This window comes from Pipra filicauda, unplaced genomic scaffold, assembly GCF_003945595.2.
Source record: "Pipra filicauda isolate LSUMZ 115617 unplaced genomic scaffold, ASM394559v2 scaffold80_size11013439_pilon, whole genome shotgun sequence".
NCBI lineage: Eukaryota > Metazoa > Chordata > Aves > Passeriformes > Pipridae > Pipra > Pipra filicauda.
Window position 1 is genome coordinate 76,359 of NW_024104987.1, and position 21,358 is coordinate 97,716.

A 21,358-nucleotide genomic window follows, 5' to 3' on the forward strand; every position below is an offset into this window, starting at 1 on the left:
AGGGACAGGGACCTGGAATGAGAGTATCTAACAAAGAAAAAGTATACTTAGAATACAGGACAGAGAGACAGAGGAAATAAAAATGGGGGGGAGGTCATGAAGGGCTAGAGGGCACATGGGGAGAAGTTAAAAAAATTGAAAGACAGCTAAATGGAGAAAGACAAAAATAGTGCTGGGCTGCATGACTGAGAGAGAAGGAAAATGAGGGGTGGGAAACAGGACAGAAGGGCAGAAAGAAGAACAAAACACAGAGGTAGAACAACAGAGAAAGAGGAGGCGGGTTTGGAGAATGAGAGAGGGAGAGGTACAGGGAAGTAAAAAACATTACATCAGCAGAAGAAAGGTGGGGTGGTAGGGATGGGATGCAGAGGAGGGGTGACACAGACCAGTGGGTCCAAGAGTAACCGCAGCTCCCGCTCTCAGAGCTGCTGGGAGAATTTGACAGTTAGATCTATCTCTGTCTGTCTTTCTCCCTCCCTGACCTTTATTCTGTAGCTCCAGTGGCTCAGCTATCATCCACCTAAGACACTGAATGAATGTCTTACAGCTTTTACAGTATGAGGGTTCACAAATATACAGCCTCACACGTGAACACACCACATGGCCGTGTTGTGCTTCTGATTACACATACAGGCCTTACCGTGAAAGTCGGTGTAGGACTATGCTAAGAGGAATCCTTCCTCACCTGGAGAGGCACAGGAGATCCCAACACTCCTCTCCAGCAAGAATGACACGGTTTTCCCCTGAAATTTGCGGGGTCATGACTCAGACTTTGTCCCTGGCATTCCGCAGTCAAATGAGCACTTCTCGGAAAGCACCGCTACCAGAATACATAGCCACTACAGTGACCCACGGCCTCCGGAAACAGGACAACCTCGGAAGGCTTGGGAAACAGGACAGAAGGGCAGCCCCAGCCGCCAGCCGGCCCGGGCCGGGGGGAAGCGCTGAGGCCGCGCGGCCCCGCCCCGAGCGAGCGCGGGGGGGGGGGGGCGGAGGGGCGGGGCCGGCGCCAGGGAAGTGAGGTCACGCAGGATGGCGGCTCGGGGCCCGCGGCGCTGAGGGGTCGCTCGCGCGGGTAATCCGCGTCCATCCTGCCCAGGAGCTGCGGCGGCGGTGCCGCCTGTGCCGCAAGTATCGAGCGGCAAGACCAGAGCCGCGATGGCATCCGGAGCCGCAGGACTGTGAAGCATCAGAGCGCGAGCCGACGGGCCGGGCAGAGCAACAGAACCGGGTCGCGGACGAGCCGAGCTGCCGTCATGGAGCTGAGGGTTGGGAACCGGTATCGGCTCGGCCGGAAGATCGGGAGCGGCTCCTTCGGGGACATCTACCTTGGTATGAAGGGTTGGCTCGCCGGGGGCTGACCTGGCGGTTCTGTGGCTCTGTGGAGAATACCGGGGGCCGAACCGGGTCGAGCGCTGGGCGCTGCTCTTTGCCCGGCCCGCGCACAGCCCCCGGCTGAGGTTGGGCCGGGGGCAACCCCCGGAACCTCATTCACCTTGTTTGCAGCTCAGGCTGCGCTGCTGACCAAGAAATGCCCTTTGATGTGAAGTACCTTGCTAGGGGCACAGCAGTATCAATGTAATATTTCGTTGACATCATGTCCTAATTTGGACAGTGCGGAAATCGGGAATTCTGGCTGCCTCTTCCCATTGTCTGGTGACCTTGGGCACGGTTTGCATCTGTGAAATGGGGAGAAGGGTAAAAATCATCTAATTTAAAAGGAAAGAAAAAAACATATGCCCCAAAAAACCCACAACCCCCCACATTGAGAAAAACATTTTGGGAAAGAAACGTGTATCAGAGTTAAATATTGCCGCAGTGGACTAGGAAAAATTGCTGTCACAGGGATGTTTGTTTCTCCTGTGAGGCCTAAAAAAAAAATTCCACAGCTACAGGTGATTAGGTTGCAGTTCAAAAAAACCTTAAATCCTTCAAAGAATCCTCATAGTTTGGCTAATCCTGTTGCTTGACTGTCACCCTAATCGTGATTGACATGCAATTGTAGAATGTGCAGGATTGGAGTTGTCTTTGTTTATCCATTTCTATAGCTGTCTAACGTAACAGCCTACTGGTTATGATTATGACAAGCACAAGTGGTAGGTACATCAAGTTTTGAAAGCCAGTGTTTTTAAAATGCTCGATATATTATGCAAACTCTCAAGCCACATGAAATGGGTTAAATCCAAAGAAATAAGGACTTTATGTCTTGTCCCATAGAAACAAGTACTCTGCTTTTGAAAATCGCGTTAACTTTGAAAAGCAAATCAAGAAGCAGGGGGAAGGAGCTTAGGTATATTTATTGCATATTTGTGGAAGGTAAAGGCAATGTCACTTGATAATGTATGTGGTATGTCTGGCAGTGCATGCAGTATGAGTGGTGGGGGGAGTTTTTTCTAGACAGCAGTGTTTCATGTTGCAGTGCACAGCTGGCATTCCAAAATAATTCGTTAGCTATAGCTGCTTGTTTACAGATAGTGAAATACTGGTTATCCGTAATACAGATCATGTGCCTGATGGAAAATCCACATTTCTGACACGATATGTAGTTGTCTAGAGACAGAGAACGTGATTCTTCCTCTCTGCAATGCTTGCATTTTGCACAATAAATTCTCCAATTTTTACATTTTCTTTTTATTTCTAAATACTGTCATGAATTTACATTTAGGGGCTTATTGCAAATGTCATGCCTGAGCCAGTAATTAGCACAGAAGTACGTGAGTGAAAGATCCAGCTCGTGGCATAGGTTTATTTTTCCAGGGTGAAATTACTGTTTCTCAGGACCTGAAGCCTTTTGTAGACCCCCGTTTGGTTTGCCTGTCATTATTGTGTAGAACAGACATTTGAAAACTGTGCTTTTTATGATAATGAAATGTGATTTGGGTTTTTAAAAAATCAGATTTCTGCTTGGTGTTGTTCAGATTGCACAGCAGACATAAGTGTGTTAAAATAACTTTTAAAGTTATTTCAGAAGTCATAAATTATTTTTAAGTACATGTGCCTTCTGATAGCCCTCAGTGAATTTTAGATTACTTCAGTATATTTCCAGCTTGGTTTTATGCTTTGAAACAGAAAATTTGATTATTTTTGCCTGTTTCCAGTCCCCAGTGTTTGTTTTTGTTTTAATTGCAGCTACAAGGGTGTTGAAGACATTCCAGAATAGAGGGGAGGGACTTCCTCCCTTTTCCCAACCCTTCCCTCTTTGCCTTCTTTGGCATAAACACTAACAGCACCACTGTTAGTATCATAGTCCTTCCATATTTTTTCCTATTCTCCCTCATACCTCAAAATTTGCCTTCTGGAATTTGGAAGGGGGGTCTGTGGGACAGGATTTTGGAATGTAAGGCACTGTTGTAAATAAAGGAGTATGGATAACTGAAGAAAAGAAAATTTAGGAATTTACCTAAGTTCCCTTTCAGAGGAAGATATGAAAGAAATAGATTTCTAGATATTCTAACTAGTATGAAACATGGACAAGAGTGAGGGGATCAGAGTAGGCCTTTTTTTTTTGTTGCCCAGACCGTGAGGTCAAGTAAATACAAGTCACAAAGACATTGCAGTCATTGTGTTTTCATGGTTCCTTGCATTACGTGTATATTTTTCTTAATAAATTTTGGGTTATAAACTGATTAAAATAACATCCAAAGCCTTCCTTACAGTAGAGAACTTTGTAATACCACGTAAATTGGAATTTTGGAGTTAAAAGAAAATACTTCCACAACTTTAGACTTGCTTTTCCACTTACAAATGCTGACTTCTTATTATACTTCTTGTCATTATCTGTCTTAATTGGTTTGTGTGACTCCCCAAAAGGGCATTATGGAACTGGCGGAGGTATAGATAAGGGAAATGGGAAATAATATGCAGTAATTAAAATTTACTTATGGAAAGAATGACAAGAATTTGAGAAGAGTTACAGGAAAGTGAAGCAGGGTAAAAGTCTATGCAATGTTAATCATGGCAAAAGTGAGTACAAAAAGATTGTTCACTGTTTCTTTAAAAAAAACCCTAGAGGACCTCAAGTTGGGCTTTCAAAAGTGGGGATCAGGTCAAACAGGTGATGTATTTCACATGATCCTTGACCATGAGGTAATGCAGAAAAGAGAAAGTCAAATTCTGAAAGTAGAGACTTGGCAATATCTCTAAAAAGTGTTACACATTTTCTTTTGTCATTTCCTGTTTCTTGATTATAGATAGTCTGTCTTCTAACGAGATAAAATCATAAGGTGTCAGGATATATCTGAAATATGTTGAGATTTACGGAAGTTATAGTCTCTATTTCCAAGGCATAAGAGGAGGTGATTTGAATACCTAGCATTTCTTGGGTTGACAGGGATTCATATGTGTAAATACTCATTCTGAGCACTTACACCACAAACTGGAAGTGGAAAGACACCCTTGAGAAGATGCACTCATTTTGGGTGGAGTTTTTTTTTCATGGGATAGCAGCAATTTGGTTTTTTTGTGTTACAGTGTCTAATAGTGTCAGAGAGTATCTGTAAGGTTTCAGAAGAATTTCTAGATAATTGTGGCTGAAAGTACTTAATAATCTCTGGGTGTTTGCCGTTGAGAAATAGTTTGTCAATATTTGGTTTTTTTCAGTCTTGACAAAGGAAATGTATCTCAAAAATAATTTGACCAATGTTTTAAATTCTTGTGGTTTTAGGAACTGATATTGCTGCCGGAGAGGAGGTTGCAATTAAGTTGGAATGTGTGAAAACCAAACACCCTCAGCTCCACATCGAGAGTAAAATCTACAAAATGATGCAGGGTGGAGGCAAGCAAATTATTTTCTTTCTTCAAAGATTTAACTGGTTTTACATCTTTGTGTCTACCACCTGGAAGTATTTAACGTCCAAGATCTCTTTTGACGAATAAGGAGAAGGTGGGAAAGGTAGCAGGATAGGTGAAGAGCAGCATCTCAGTTCTTCTTCAAGGGATGTAGAGTAGCAGTTCTGAATCCATGGCTACTAAACTTCACGATAACCACTAAGATCCTCTGATGTTGCTCACGGTCCCATGCTATTAAAACGTGAAGACCTTGTACAATGTAAAACAAAGTTCGGTCCCATCTAGCAGTACACTGATTTACTTATGATTCTCATGGGTCAGTGAAAGATTGTAGTCAGTGTTTTGGACCATTTCATCTAACTTGCTTATAGTAGTAGCACAGTTCTGAACTTTTTTAGTTCAGGTTAATTTTTGTTGCATATGTTAGTATTTTTCCTTCTGAGTTAAAAATATTTCCTTGCTATGAGAACTCAAAGACAAAATGGCATTAGTAGTGGAGAATAGGAGTGAAGCAACTTCGGAGCTCCTGCAAGTATTCTGCTACAATAACTCTCATATATTTTGGAATCCTGTAAATGTAAGATTCCCGTGCAGTTCTGGGACATAAACCTGGTGTAGTTAAGTTTTGCTTTTGTTTCATAGTCCCTGGAATTCTTCCTAAATGAGGCTATATTTTGCATAAAGTTTACATTCCACACTGTATCTCAAATGCAAAGTACAGTAATAAGATGTCTGGATAATAATGTGTATTTGCATTTAGGTATTTTTTAATTCCTGCCTCATTCAGTTGCCAGCTGCGTGTAACCAGAATAGATTTCATAGAGTAAAACGCTTCCCTTATGACCTTACTAAGGCTGTGATGGTGGGTACTTTCTGAGGATGGATGCTGTGAAGTCAGGTGGCAGAAGGTTGAGTTTCTACAGGTTTCTTTGTGAAGACAATTCAGGATAAAATAATGCATGTCAAGTAAAGGCAAGAGTTTAAATTGGGTGAATTATCACATTTCACACCAAAATGCATAGAATTAACTCAAAGTAAGACATTGGAAATTCTGAATAAGGCTACCTGCATATAGGTTTATTTCAAAATATTTGAGCATTTCTACAGCTTTGTGTGAAATAAGATTCCTGAGTTTCTTCATAAATTTCAGCTAATTTTCATGCTCTCAAGCCAGATATATAATGCATATGTAATGCATTTCCTAAACACCATTACTTTGGTAGAGATTCACCAAACAGCAAATACTGTGGAACCGAAGGAAAGATAAGTATGAAGAAAATTGATTGCAAATTGAAATGAAAGAGACAGATATTTCATGGTGATCTTGCGGGCTTTGAAACTAAGTTGATTTCTAAGGCCTTCTTCAGTAATAATATCTAGTGATTTGTCAGTGTCTTTATTTTCAGAGTTCCGATTTGTGCCTTGTTGCAGTCTTGGAGACTATATAGAAATTAATGTTTGTAAAATGCTTAAGGTTCAAATCCAGCAAAAATGCTCAATACTGTCAAATTATAAGCTAAGTACAAAGACTGGGAAGTTTTGGGGAAGAGGATAAAGGCTGTTTTTAGACCTCTCTTGCCATTATTTTGTATTGATTCTGCTGGAAGTTATCAAACAGTTCATTTTTTAATGTCTGAAGGTAGCATAATATTTTAGGCTTCAGTGTAAATGGAAACATTCACAGTAACGACCCCCTTAGAGTTCATCTTAAGAGCCTTGAAGATACTTGCGTGTGAACTGTGTAAATCAAATTGTTATACTGAATAAACTGTTTCCTTTTTTCTAGTGGGTATTCCCACAATTAAGTGGTGTGGAGCTGAAGGGGACTACAATGTTATGGTGATGGAGCTGTTGGGACCAAGTCTTGAAGATCTCTTCAATTTTTGTTCAAGGAAATTTAGCCTCAAGACAGTCCTGCTACTTGCTGACCAAATGGTAGGAAACTGTTCTGTTGTTCTTGATAGTGCAGCATGTTGGGATATTAAAATTTTCTGAGAAATCATAATCAACTACATTTTATTTCTGTAATTTAGAGATGTATCATTAGAGAAAAGACTCAAAATTAGTCCTGTTTCGGTAAATCCAAACTACCTTATCTAAAGTGATTACCAAGTCTTAAATGATTTTTAAAAACTGGACCTGCACTGTTTGCAAACCAGGTGTTGCACTGCTCAAAGACAAAGAAATTTCCCCCAAGAAAGTTTTTGGAAATAAATATAAAGTAGACACAGGGAAAGACCTGGAAAGAAGGTTTTATCTGTTGTCTTCTAAATTATGTTCTCGTTAATGCCCTTAGAGTTTACAGTAAAAAGTTTTTTTACCTCTTTTACTATTAAGACAGTATCACTAGTGTTTTTATAAGAAAAAGGTGTATGCCTAACTAGTCTCTCAACAATGAGGTTTTTTGTTGTCTATACTTAGATTAGTCGAATTGAGTACATTCACTCTAAGAACTTCATCCACCGGGATGTGAAGCCAGATAACTTCCTAATGGGCCTGGGGAAGAAAGGCAATCTTGTCTACATAATAGACTTTGGACTAGCAAAGAAGTATCGAGATGCTCGAACTCACCAACATATTCCGTATCGTGAAAATAAAAACTTAACAGGAACTGCCCGTTATGCATCCATCAACACTCATCTTGGAATTGGTGAGCTGGGGAAAGCAATAAAGAGAAACTTGAAGTGTTGATGCACGTAATTTTAGTGAAAGTGGATGTTGCTTTATGGAGGCATAGTAGACAGTCTCTATTTTTGGCAGTAACAGTGCAGCACGTGTGGTCTTGCATCTCTTGATTGGGTGGGATTCAGTCAGTTTGTAATGCTCAAGAATTAGCACATTTATTAATAACTGTAAGGGTAATAGGCTTTTTCTTGTAGTGAATGCATTTATCATGGGCATAGTAAGTCTCCGCTGTCTCTTGTTTTTCTGAGGGTTTCTATGACAGTCTTGTTGCACAGTCTTTTGTTTTTCCAGTAGAAAATAAAACCTAATGAGTTCACTTTTTTATGCTGTTGTAGAGCAATCTCGCAGAGATGACTTGGAGTCCTTGGGCTATGTACTGATGTATTTTAACCTGGGCTCCCTCCCCTGGCAGGGATTGAAAGCAGCAACAAAGAGGCAGAAATATGAACGTATCAGTGAAAAGAAAATGTCTACACCCATTGAGGTTTTGTGTAAAGGATATCCTTGTAAGTTACTCTTTTGTGACACTAGGCCTACGTGTTCATGTTTTAGTGGTACTTTTCTTTATGCTAAATTCTACCCGCATTTTTCACTTCTCTCTCTTTCCCCCTCCCCTCCCCCCACTTTCCCTCCTCTACCCATCACAATTTGGCACATCTGTGATAAAATACTCTGCTGTCAAGACTAGGATCTTTGTGTTCATAGAGCATTTATAATTATCCCATGTCTAAACTCTTGGTAAATAATAACTGTGATGCTCTGGAAGGGTAGCTTGGTACACCTGATTTGCGCTGTGTTATGTGTGCGTGTGTTAGCTGGATAACTTGTAACAGACAAACAGCTTTTTAACAAACTACAGATTTCTCTATGTGTGTGGGTACTGTTTCATGGATAAATTGGATTGCACAGTCCATAGATGGACTTCTTAACCTATTGCAGTTGCCACTTGTCACACCAGGTTTGGCCTGCTGAAGGTTAGCATTTGAGAGAGGCATAAGAAACCCTCTTGGATCCTGGAATCATGCCTCAAAGCTGTTCTGTTTCTCAGTTTATTTGCACCACAACAATAACAAGGCATTTTTGATTCCTGAAAAATTATACTTAAATTTGTTTTAGAACTTCTTAACACTAGCTGTCATCAGACAATATTTTCATTTCATGAGGAGTTATGTCTCTTCTTTGCCCCCTCTTGACTTTGGCAACTAGTTACGATGACAAGAGCTACAGTTTTTGTTCGGGTTGTTGGAAAATTCATTGTCTTTGATATGTTTCAAATGTTGCATCCTACATGTTCCTTTACATTCATGAATTATGGTTTTTCTCTGGGGTTAACAGGCAGGGAAGGCTAATCAACTTTTCTTGTACCATTTGTTAAAATTTCTTCCTTAACATAAATTTTTAGTATCTTATTTCATCTGGAAAGATTTAAATTCAAAAGCTAGTCTTTTGATACTGCTATTTTCTCTGGTGTATTGAATTCACTACAATTTTCCTTTTTTTTTTTGCTGTGTAACTAATATTTTGTTTGCCATCTAAAAACAAGCTTTCAGACTATTATGAGTTAAAAAATGTAGCATGACTTACGTGGGAAATTTGAGTCCCCTAGTTTTTGTATGTTTTGTGAGGTAGCAGAAGTGAATCTTTATGCGGCTTAACAAAGAGATGCTATTCCGTGTCCCACAAAAAATTGTGTAAAGTCTATTCAAAGCAAAGTTTTAAGTCTCCCCCACCAACTGTTGGTTAAAAAACTGTGCTGATGGGTCCTCTCTGCTGTTGGCAAGTGAGAGCTTTGCCTCCTCTGTGATAGACTATTTTTCAGTGTTGTCTTGAGAGGTGGGTTATAGTGGTCCCCTTGGTAGATTTCTAGTATTAGGTCATTATTCTTTTTCTTATGTTTCGGAGATTCCCCACTTTTTGGGTTCAGGGTGGTTTGGTTTTGTCTTATTTAGAATTATAAAAAGCAAATGTGAAGCCGAAGAGAAAAATCAGGCTTTCTTTAATTGCAGCGGAATTTGCCACATACTTGAATTTCTGCCGTTCTTTGCGTTTTGATGACAAACCGGACTATTCCTATCTAAGGCAATTATTCAGAAACCTCTTCCATCGACAAGGGTTCTCCTATGACTATGTGTTTGACTGGAACATGCTGAAATTTGTGAGTAGCTGACATAGCTTTCTAAAACTTTTTAATTTTTAATGGTTTTGATTGGTTTTTTTATTACATTGTCAGTTTTGAGTATCTTAACTGATACTGTGAGATTGTCCTCCCTTTTTCTTCCTGGCAGCTCTATTCTATAGAAAAAAAGATCAGGAAATGAGGAAAGGCAGGAGATACAGGATCCATGGTATAAGGGTTGAATAACAACTAAGTTGAAATTACAGGGTTTTCAATGTGTAAGGCTTCTGAGACACTTCCATTAGGGCAGTCACCAGGTTAGGTTGTGGAATTATTATTTTTATCCCACCTTGATTTTCAGCATGGGTCATTTGCACCTGCTGGGGAGATGTCCAGCTGCCATAGCAGTATGTGTGTACTTTAGCATTTTGAAGACTATACCAGTAGTTGTATGAACAAAATTCATGGCAGTTCTAAAGAAATTTTACCAAAATAATTAATGCCATACCAGACTTCAATTTACATGTTGTCCAGTTCTTTCTTTTCAGTATTTTTATCCAAACATGTAGTTGTAAGCTCAGTAATCCCCAAGTTGTTCACTAGTCTTGACCCGCAGGGTGCAAGCAGAGCGGCTGAAGATGCTGAACGTGAAAGGCGAGAACGAGAGGAAAGGTTAAGACATACACGAAGTCCAGCTGTGCGTGGATTACCCTCCACTGCGTCCAGCAGGCTGAGAGGAACGCAAGATGTAGCTCCTCCTACTCCCCTTACCCCAACTTCACATGCTGGTAAGTAACCAAGTACCTGGGTAGGTGTGCCTTCTAGACTAATTTGCAGTTTGTCTCTGGTTTTTTGCTTGTTTTTTTTACCCCTTGGTTTTTAGTAGATTGAAGGTAATTATATACACTCAGTACACGCTAATTGATACTTAAATTTCTGCGAATGTAAAACAAAGGCCTTGATTTCTCTTATTTGAATCTGTGGAATTTTTATGTGCAAACAGCAAAAGTGTAATTTTTCCAGTGAGCGTGTCAAAATTGCATTTCTCGTTATGAGAATCTAATGCAGTTTTTCTCACAGCCAACACCTCTCCTCGGCCGGTGTCTGGTATGGAACGAGAAAGGAAAGTGAGTATGAGATTGCATCGTGGAGCCCCGGTCAATATCTCCTCGTCTGACTTAACAGGCCGACAAGATACCTCTCGCATGTCAACTTCGCAGGTAAAAAAAAACCCCTATGTACTGAAAAAAATGAACGTGGTTTGATAAAGTTCATTTGCCAAAAGAACTTACTAGCTAATCGACGTGATTTCATACCGATTTTGCAGATGATGTTTATTCATGTAAATACTTGACACTTAGCCTGAATGTGATGTGGCTGTAAAGAATTATTTTTTTTTACCTTGACAGCAATAAGCATAGAATACTCCAAATAATAAAGTCATTGATGTCTGAGATGATGCAAAATTGTCGAGAGACAGTATTTTTACCTATGATTATGAGATTTATCTCCTTTACTCATTGAGTTTCTTGTACCTGTTACCAACGAAGAAGCAGAGTAAGAGGCAATTGTGAGTCATGTTTCCTAATCAACCGAACAGAGAGTATTGGTGCAGATGAGACAAGAAATAGTTGAAGTATAGAGAGGTGTAATAGTGAAGAAATATAGTGTAGTGTTCTTAATTCAGAGCCAACAGGAGGCAACATACATGGATGATGGATGGGTTGCAGAAGGCTGATTTGAAGAGAATGGCAGGATGAATGATAGTGATTCATAGTCAGCACTGAAATCATCCTTGTTGGTCACAGTGACTTAGCAAACAGACTTTAGGAATATTTCCTTTTAAAACTGACAGTGTTTAAATATGTTTTTAACTCTTTACTCTAAAAAATAAAAGTTTAGGCTGTGACATTCCTTTCTCAGCATATTCAGACAGTCTTGTCCCAAGCAGTGTGTGACGTGGCTTTGTACAATTTACTTTTGGTCTTACTTAGAGAATGGGAATCACCCATACTATAGACATTCTGCAACATTACTGGGAAAACAGTGTGTTAGGAGGACTGGTGCAGTGACCTAGGGGTTTTTCCATCATGTCTCAATGCTGTGCTGGAGTTCTAACTGCATAACTTTTGCCATGGACTCATTCCTCATTGACAGGGAACACTGACAAAAATTAACTCGGTTCCTGTTGGCTTCATCATTTAATTGGGGGAGTTAGTTATTTGGGATAGTACATGTTCTTATATGTGAAATCATAGTCCTGGAAAGAAGGCCTTTTTATTTAGATGGAGGCTGGGTGGATATTTCCAATGAAGACTGAGAGTGAATTGGCTTGGAGAAACAATTCTGCTGTAATAAATGTGAAGTGGGATTTTTTTTGGCTTTTAAGGTGAATGGGTTGTTAAACCATGTAGCTGCACAGATATATATGCTTGCACAAGGGATGAACAGTTCAGGAGCAAAAATAACTGCACGAGAATAGGGGATAGATGAGGTTTTCTGTATTCACTGTGGTGGCCAGTTTTGCCATCTTAAATTGTTCGCTGAACTGCAATGCTTGCCAGCAGAAATTCTCATGCTGAAATATTTTTATTTTAAATAGTATGAAAACAAAGAGGGTAGATTTGTGCATAGTTATGGATCTTGTAAATATGCATAAATACCTGATAAAAGAATGTAAAGAAGGTGCAACTAGACTCTTCACAGTGATATCTGGTGAATGGACAGTGGGCACAAATTGAAATATAAGAAATTCCATTTAAACATATGAATAAAATTTTTTACTATGGAAGTGGGCAAAGACTGTAACAGGTTGCCCTAAGAGGTTCTGGAGTCTCCCTTTTCTGAATTACTTGGAGCCCAACTGGACGTTGTCCTGAGTGGCCTGCTCTAGTTGACTGTGCTTTGTATCGTGGGATTAGACTACATGGTTTCCAGGGGCCCCTTTTGACCTTGGGTGTTCTGTGAGACTGTGATGCAGAATTCTCCCCAAGCCTTTACTCAAATGTAAAGATGGTTTCCTGGAGAAGTGTGTTTGCCCAGGGTTTGTCTCTGGCATTCTGAGCAAATCTCAGATGCTTTGTCTCCATTACCTGTCAGATAAATGAGTAATAGCAGTAACAGAAATAAATGCAGTGATGTCACTTGACTGTGTTAGGAGAGGGTATATCTTTGCTTTTTTTGCGATGTTAACGACATGTTAACTCAGTGTGCAGGTGACACTGCTAAACTTTGTAAGATACGAGTAAGACCAGTGGGCTTGCAGATACAGATTTTGGTTCTGCCTAGCTTGTAAAATGGGAATACTCTGAGATTGTGTAGGGCTGTGTGGGGGTTTTTTTGAGTAGTCTTTGAACATCCAGATGTGTAATTTGTGATGTGGGCCAGCAGTACAGTCTGTCTTACTGGCGCATCTCCATACCTGCCCTTTTAAACGCTCTGCTCCAAGTATGCAATCACTTGGTTGACTTCTTTACAATCCCAGTAGCAGCCTAGTGGGGATCTTCATTCATCATCTGTTGTTTTCATTTTAGTTCTTAATCAAGACACTGAACCACTGCTGGTATCTGCTTATGGTGACTGAATAATAGAATCACAGAATCAGAGAATTTTCTGAGTTGGAATGGACCCACAAGGATCATCAAGTTCAACTCTTAAGTGAATTGCCCATAGAGGGAGCAAACCCACAACCTTAGTGTTGTTAACACCATGTTCTAACCAGCTGAGCTACTCTCAGGGTCATAGTGTGTGACTACAGTGTAATGTAAACAGATTCCCATGGGCCTGTTGTAATAGGAAGGCAAGAGAGATTTGCAGAGGGAATGGGCTGGGTTGGAAGGGACCTTATGGATCATCTTGTCCTAACCCCTCTGCCATGGGCAGCAAATGTGGATAGAGCCTTCCCAAATCTTCGTTCGCGAAGCCTAGCCATGACTAAGTACAATACAGTAATGAACAGAAGTGGAGAGGTTATTTTGTGTCATTAATGAGATGGATTAGGAAAACAGGTTATATAATGCAAGAGTTTTAAATCCATTTCTTTCAGTTTGTCTGAAAGATAAGAGAACGTCTTGAGTTAGTTGGTGTAGTATTTGAGAGACAGTGATTTTAACAAGAACTAATGTTTATGCAGAAAACACATGAAGAACCTATTGCTTAAAATGAAAATCACACATGTAGAGAAAGGCAAAATAGAAGTCTAAATGAAGGTAGTCAGCTACTGAAAGAACTTCTAAAATAAGTAGATCATCTGTCCTCTTTGCCTTTGCATCAAAACTGGATTCATTTCTCAGTTGTGTATTTGAGTCTAAAGCAAGCCTAAATTACAGGCTTGTGTGCAATGAAGGGTTGTGATCTGTATTGGACAGAAAGTCATACTGGCTGTTAAAAGATCCATCTGCTCTTAAGCTCTGTAAGTGAATTGTTCCCTAAGTCTTCTTTACATGTAGTTTTTAAATGTTAAGAGATGTAGTAAAGGAGGTAACGAGTATTCCAGTAAACACTACTATGAATCAGTGCTGTCGGTCCACATTGCACAGGCTGCATCCTGAAAGCAGTGGTTATCTCGAGAGTCTAGTTATGGGTGAGTAGCCTTCATTTCCTTCGACGAAAGATTCAGTCTGACTGTTCATGGTGTACAGTAAGTTGTTTAATTTTTTTCTTGAGTGCAGCATATTCAGCACCCAACAGTCAAAGCTGTGCCAAATTCCTACTGGTATATTCTCTCTATGTTTGGAAGAAAAGATTGGAGTGCTGCACAAAAAAATATTTGATTAAGTCTCTTTGACAGGAGAAGTTTCTAGAAGACTGTAGCCAACACTGGCATTGAACAACTTAGAGGCTGTGCCATACTTCCAATGCCTCTGCATTTTCCATTTCCTCATCAGCGAATCTTTCTCCATATATCTCTCTTAATAGGCATCATACACTGTGTTGTTCTTCTGACCCTGTCAGCTTTCTTTGCGGATTAATGATTTGTTCCTTTTACATATCCCTTAATATGATGGAAATGTCCTATAGAAGTCTGAAATCAGAGCTGCTCAAAAGATAGAGTTGCTACTGGAAGTTCAAGTTGGATTTTTGTTAGACATCTTTATATATTGGGGCAGTGGAACTGTTACAAACTGCTGTCTTTTCCCCTACCTCAGAATAGCATTCCTTTCGAACACCATGGCAAGTAGCTGCTCGTCTCCTTTCGTTGGAAGGCAGCACTGGGTGAGTGCTTCTCATTAGACACCAAAACTTTGGACGGGGTGGGAAAAAAACTCTTTGGAAACATCCGACTTTGCTTCTTCTCACGTGATCTCAAAATTTTATTTGTGCCTTCTGGTCAGATGCTTGATAAAGCATTGATTTTTCTCTAACTTAAAAATAAATGTTCTTCCAAAAGTTGAGTTATTGCTGCTGTTCCACTTGGACTCTTAAGCAGAATTGACAAGAATAGTGACTTAAAAAGTCCCTAAAATTATTCAAGTATCATGAATGAAATAAAATAAGTCTAAATTTTAGCTGTTTGAGAATTATATGTCTTTCCAGGGATGTTGATGCAGCAGTATGTCTTCCATTCAAAACCAGATCTGCTTCAGAATCATAAAAGCAAAATACTTGTTTGAAGACTCAATTGACAATATTACTCAAATGAGGCTCTGTCTTGTCATTCTACTGCAGCCTTATCCATTTTTCACTGATTTATATTCTTCTCCATGCCCTATGAGCTCTCATTTTAAAAGTACACAGATCTATTCAGATGTACATTTGAAAAATGTTCACATACTAAGGAGAATCATTTGAATGTGAGCATCTCAGAGGTAGACAGGCTTGGATTTGGGTATTTAGAACTCTTTTCCACTGTTCATTGTAGTAGAAGTTTCTGTCTTTCTGTGTGCAGCTTTTGGCCTTTTAGTCTGTTCTGCTTTTGGCAATAGCAGGTTTCATCGGGAAAATAACAAGTTTCAGTTGGAATCTGAACCTTAATGGCTGAAGAATGCTTTTCTTAAGTATTTCAGGAGCTTCTTTGCTTTGCTTATTATTAAAAAAAGGCTGTGAAATTTTTCTGTTCCTTGATAAATTCTGTGGTATAGCTCTGTTTGCTGTCTCACTTTCTCTGTAAAGCCTATGCTTGCACTAATCCTATATCTCTAGTTGGTAACGAATTCTGCTATTCCTCTTCTGTTTTCTCTTTCTGCTTTATGTGCTTGGCTGACTCTGCACAAGCTGCTTTGTGAACAGTTTGTAACATTAAACAGATCCAACTGTAAATGGCAGCTTAACACTTTAAAGACCAATTAAAAATAAAAAAATACATTAATAAATGCAAAAAAGCAAACCTAAAGCTTTGCATTGAAAAGCCTGTGTGCTGGAGACATGCAGATTGTGGTCTGCTCAGGGTTCTGCCTGCATTGGTTGGCCTTTATTGTATGCCTTAGTATTTGTAGCTGTCGACAGCTGAAACGAATACTGAATACTGATCCAGCTACTTGGACATTTTTCGTTTCTTAAATTGCAGAGATGTTTTGTTGTTTTTCACTTTCACAGTGTGATATTTCAATAATGTTACACTCTTACTGCAGTAGGTCAAGCTATGGTAGTAAGTGGAATATCTTTTAACACAGTGTCCCGGAAAAGCTGTTGAAAATAACTAATTTTTTTTAACCTTCTTAATGATACTTTTTCCCCAAAAACTTCAGTGTTCATTGAGTCTATTATTGCGCATTAGTAGTGTTTTCACCTGGTTCATTCTTTCTTCTGTGCTTGTTTATGCTCTGTTCACTTTTCTTCAAAACATCCCCTCTGGCTGGAAAGGTGAATTTTCCATGTTAACTTCTAATAAAAGAGGAAAATTATAGGGAACTTCGTGTAGCTACAGGTGGGTGTAAAACATTGTGTAGCTCATTGGATTTTAAATTCACACACTTCTATTTGGCAATGAATTGTTTAAAAGTACATTGAGAGACACTTGTATGTTAACTGGACGTGACATGTGCTGATATTGTTTTGTTTTTTGGCTTTGGTAGATTCCTGCTCGGGTAACTACCAGTGTTCTCCAGTCTGCTGTGCACCGATGAAAATTATTTTGCCACGGAGGGCAGATAATGCATGGCTGATCTCCTGTTTTACCAATGGCTTTACTAGCAAAAATACCCTAAACTAGAGCGGAAATTGGAGTTCTCCGTGTGACCTAAAAGGCACTTGGAGGAATATGCACAGACTCCAGCAGCTGCCATTACAGGACGCTTTTGCCAGAAACCCAATGACCTTAAGAGAAACCCTGTGGTAACAGGGCTGGAAAAGAAGGATGGTTTACAGAGTTGACCGCCTGTTATTGGATGGCCATTTCAGTTTTCCCTCCACAGGCGGCAGACTTTACCCCCTTTTTATTATTCTACTGTAACTATAAATCTTTTACTTGGTTTAAGAAAGTTTTTTGTATCATTTTGCTAAAATTATTGGCTTAATTCTCTGTAAAGAACTCTTGCTTTTGTCTGATTTAAAAATGTAGAATATAAACAAACCTGAACTAAAGACAATGACTTGAAATTTCTTGTTTAAAAGGTTAGTCTGCCAGGGAACATGTAAATGAATCAAAACGATCTGATGTTATTTAAACTGTTTACTTTCATGTATGGGCCCATTCTGATTGAGTCGGTTTTCTCATGAAATTTTTAAAACTGTTAGTTTATTTTGCTGTTTGCTGTCTTCATTCACACTGGACATATAACTTTCTGTGTAACACAAAGGAATTTTTAATACTCATTCTTTTTCATAAAAGAGGAGAACTAAATACCCTGCAGGAGAGTCTTAAGTATAGTAAAGATTGTACAGATGGATTTCTTTTTTTGTAAAAAACATGAAGGACAAAGTGAAAGACCTGACATTTGAGGGATTTAGAACTTGACAGCTTGTCCTATCTCTCTGCTTAGTTTGAGTAAATGGATAGTTTCAAACATTGTTTTTACTGGGAAGATTTTGTTTCTGCATCTCTGAGGCTGGTTAGCTTGGAGGCTATTGCAAGTGGAAAATAGATGTTACTACTGAGTCTTCAGTGAATTTGTGTGTTTCATTCAGCATTCACATGCTTATAAAAAAATAAATGAATTGATATAGGCCTTTTGTGACACGCCAAGACTCAAAAAAGGAATTATTAAAAAAAAAACCAACAAAACGACAAAACCACCCCCAAACATAACAACCTATTCTTGCTGTGAAATCCTCAGAATTTTTACAATCCAGGTGCATACCATACTTAATTCTTAACTATATTCAACCTGAGTATGCCCAGAATCATTAGCTAGGCATAAATGACTCAACGTGCTCAAGTTGTCCAAAAAGCTGTTGTTAGCACCTATTGGTTATGAAATATGGGAAATTCCTCATATTGTTTGTTACTGTAAGTGGTCTCATAAAAGTAGGTGTTCTGTCTTCACGGTACTTGGAACAGTATCAGAACTATTATGAATGAAATAGTGGAAAATTCCATGTTGGAAATGAAAGTATATACAGAGATTTTGTTTGAACAGTTAGGTATTTTGAGAAATTCTTCCCTGCTTGGAAACAATTTTTTAAACGTGTATTGGTCTTCAAATTTTTATGGAGAGTAGTTTTTACTGTGTCTTCACGAATTCTTTTTTGCCCCTCTCAGAAGTCCACATACTAAATATTATCATTCTTCTTTGAGTGTTTTCATAACGTCAGCTATTTGCTTGTGTGTTCCTCGGGTCAGACTGGGGAAACATGTTTGGGGAGAGTATAGTGGAAAAGCTTAAGAAGTTGATACACAGATAAGTTTGCATATGGGAATGACTTCCTCAGTTACTATAAACTTTGGTATTTTACGCATGTGCACTACCATTTGAACAATTTTACACTTCACTGTGCTTTCCTTGTAAATATCTGTGGTTAATAATGTAATGTGTGAAGGATTTACAAAAGCAGCCTTTTTATTCTCTCTGTATCTGGACCATTAGATTGCTGTGCTATACTTAAAAGTTGACTGCAGACTTCTAGAATTGTAGTCACTTCTGGACAATTTTTGTCCTTCATAATGGTTAAATTCCATCATGCAGAAAATAGTTAGAATGTCTGTGTAAACCTATGTACTGAAAACTAGTATCTCGAAGCGCTTCATTTGTACTACCACTGTATTTGTGTACTTTAACAGTTGTGTAAATACATTCATATCAACTTCTATTCTTCTTCGGTGTAACTTACTTACAATGAATCCTTATCCTTTAGTTGATGCAACGTCTTTTTTTTTTTTTTTAGGGGTTTCTGTACCCACAAAGAATACTGTCAGTTGCAAACATTTGAAGATACTGTCTTAGTACCAAAACTTGCACTGAAGGATTTTGGTAGTTTGGTAGTTGTGATCAGAATGCAGCAGTTGGGGGATACAGGAAGAAAGAGAAAGTATTAATTGCTTTGCTCACAGAAAGCATGTATTTTGTCTCTTTAAAGGTAAATGTTTTTGTTTGAATATCGCTTCATTTCCAGAAGTTGAATTTTCTTTCAAATGCTTTTGCTTATCAAGTAATACATGGTACTGATAAAGAAGTATGGTAAAAGAATTGAGACTGGTTCAGTTTTGGGAGCTAAGAAAAGAGCAAGAAAAATACTGAGCTCTATCCACAATGCCTTGTATAATAAAATCCTGGCTTTTGCTGTGTTATTCTCAAAAGTCTTCTTATAATCTGAGGGCAGATGCACCTTCAAGAATCCTTTCTGTTTCTTATTAGCAGGCCTTTAAAAGTTGGAAGGATATTTTCATTTATTCTCATAATTTTCATTTAGAACTGGTTATGTGCTTTTATGTGGAAAGTACCACCTATGCTGCTGTTTTACATAATCTTGAATGGTTACAGAGTCCTTGAGTTCTTCATGATAGAAGTACTTTAAAAACAATTGAAAATAAATCCTGTGCTTTAAGAGAGATATTAATTAAAAAACGTTTGAGTCTATATATTCAATGTTAACTTGACAGAAGTATTCAAAATATCCCTTGGATGACAGCATGTAGAACTCATCCTTTATTCTCCAGTGGGGTAAAACATCATAAGCACAACTATTTGTTTCCCCGTGTCCCAAACCCAAGTGTAGCATTGACCCCTCATTGTAGCATACATGTTCATTTCAAGAATATTTCTCTTTGTAAAAGAATGAAATAAAAAGGTCTGTATTTTGTTCTTCAACTTTCGCTTTGCAAAAGCTGCACTTGGTGTGTACAAAATATCAAGTGAAAACAAACAACGCTGCTCGTTTTTTAATAGCGCTGAGCTGTCTAGTCAGAAATCTAGATTTAATCTGGTTGTGAGGAATTGTAATCCATGAACTTAATCCTGCAGCAAAGTAGCTTTTAAAATTCACTGGATGAGACAAGTTAATAATAAAATGGTTTTACTGTGAAAGAATGCAGTACTTTGTTATTAAAAACAGTACATTTCCCTCTGGTAACAATTTCCCTCGGGCAACAATTATTGACTTTATATGTATATGTCTAGATTTAAGTGACTGTTTGAACCTGAATTGTGTAGGCTATGTGTATTTTTCAATACTTTTGTACCAGGAGAGTGCTCAGAGGCCTGATCTTCAGTAAGAATCTGTTTCACAGCAAAATCCTACTAACTTTATCAGCAGATATTTGCACAGGATTAAGACTTTATGACTTTTTCTCAGACATTATTGTTTTTTTCTTGCCTAATATTATTAAGACTGGTATGCTTTGGTTCTTCTATCAAAACCACATGCTACAGGCAGAGGGACAACAGAAAATGAAATGAGATCTATACATACAGAATCGACAAAAATACATCTTTGGACAAAAAATTTTAAGATCGTGTTCTTTGTTAATCTCATTTTGGGAGAATTCTTGATTCAAAATGTGTAAGATCTAGGTCTGAGATACAGGTAAGCATAATGGACAGAGAATAATGTGGAAAAAGGAGAAATTGTGTGGATCATCCTAAAGTATCAAGCCCTAGTCTACTGTGTCTTTGCTGTGAGCAATCAAGGGTGCTTGGGATGAGATGTGGAACAAAACAAGAACTCATTTGTACATTATGCACTTGCAAGAAAATGTTTAGTCTTGACCATAACAAGAAAAAACATTTTGTTTAATTACAGTCCTCAGCTTGCTTCAGACCTGCAAGTGTTATAGGCACAAAGGCAATGCAGAGGTTCTGGTATTGCCCATAATCCTTAAGGAAAGCATAAACCAGGGTAATTTGAGGTCATGCACAGAATTTTTTCTTAGAAGACCCCAAACAGCAAATGTTTCTCTGCTCTCACTGCTAAGAAATTGTATTTAAAGTTTGATTGTCATTTTCAGCAATTGATCTTATGGCATGTTTTTCAGCAAGACTGAAAAGCCTTTTGCAATTTCAGAATTTTAAATACTAAAACCTAGATATGCTTCTTCATTGGATTCAGAGATTTACTGTGAAAGGCTTTAAACTGCTGAAAGAGTAGTAGATGAAGAGTGAGGAGAGCAAGAGGTGTCCTTTCTTAATGCTCTGAAGTGTTCATCTGGAGTAGTGAGGAACATTGCCAGCTGGAATGTTGCTGAGATGATGAAGCAAGTATGGAGATCTGTCAAGGAACAAACAGTGTATAACCAGAGGTAAGTAGCTTTTTACTCTGTCTCTAACTTGCCATACTTTCTCAGACAAATACAGGACTCCTGATCTCACAGACCGTGTCACTAGCAAAATGCTTTTAAGAGCCCTGACTTTTTAGTGGATGCACCTTTTTCCTACTGAGACGAAGATGAGCTCTATT

At 38.7% G+C, this 21,358-nt stretch overlaps 1 protein-coding gene across 4 annotated transcripts; it reads left to right on the plus strand.

Moving 5' to 3' along the window:
- Nucleotides 1–1,018: 1,018 nt before the first annotated feature.
- Nucleotides 1,019–19,989, plus strand: CSNK1D (casein kinase 1 delta). 4 transcript variants are annotated; one of them, XM_027717312.2, is made up of 10 exons: nt 1,019–1,332; nt 4,664–4,774; nt 6,575–6,723; nt 7,210–7,438; nt 7,809–7,979; nt 9,480–9,628; nt 10,206–10,377; nt 10,670–10,809; nt 14,737–14,803; nt 16,603–18,775. In XM_027717312.2, exons 1-9 carry the CDS (start codon nt 1,257–1,259, stop codon nt 14,767–14,769), a joined length of 1,230 nt encoding a protein of 409 aa, XP_027573113.1. In that variant the 5' UTR covers nt 1,019–1,256; the 3' UTR covers nt 14,770–14,803; nt 16,603–18,775. The 4 variants fall into 4 exon arrangements, with proteins under 4 accessions (XP_027573113.1, XP_027573102.1, XP_027573095.1 ...); XM_027717301.2 differs by lacking the exons at nt 14,737–14,803; nt 16,603–18,775 and adding an exon at nt 18,851–19,989 and having other exon boundaries at nt 1,027–1,332; XM_027717294.2 differs by lacking the exon at nt 14,737–14,803 and having other exon boundaries at nt 1,027–1,332.
- Nucleotides 19,990–21,358: the final 1,369 nt, after the last annotated feature.

Bases quoted from the DNA above. Each gene is read 5' to 3' on its own strand.
- CSNK1D (XM_027717294.2), top strand. From the start codon at position 1,257: ATGGAGCTGAGGGTTGGGAACCGGTATCGGCTCGGCCGGAAGATCGGG. The intron at 7,980-9,479 runs GTAAGTTACTCT...CTTTAATTGCAG, and splicing joins TTTGTGTAAAGGATATCCTT to CGGAATTTGCCACATACTTG. The intron at 10,378-10,669 runs GTAAGTAACCAA...TTTTTCTCACAG, and splicing joins TACCCCAACTTCACATGCTG to CCAACACCTCTCCTCGGCCG.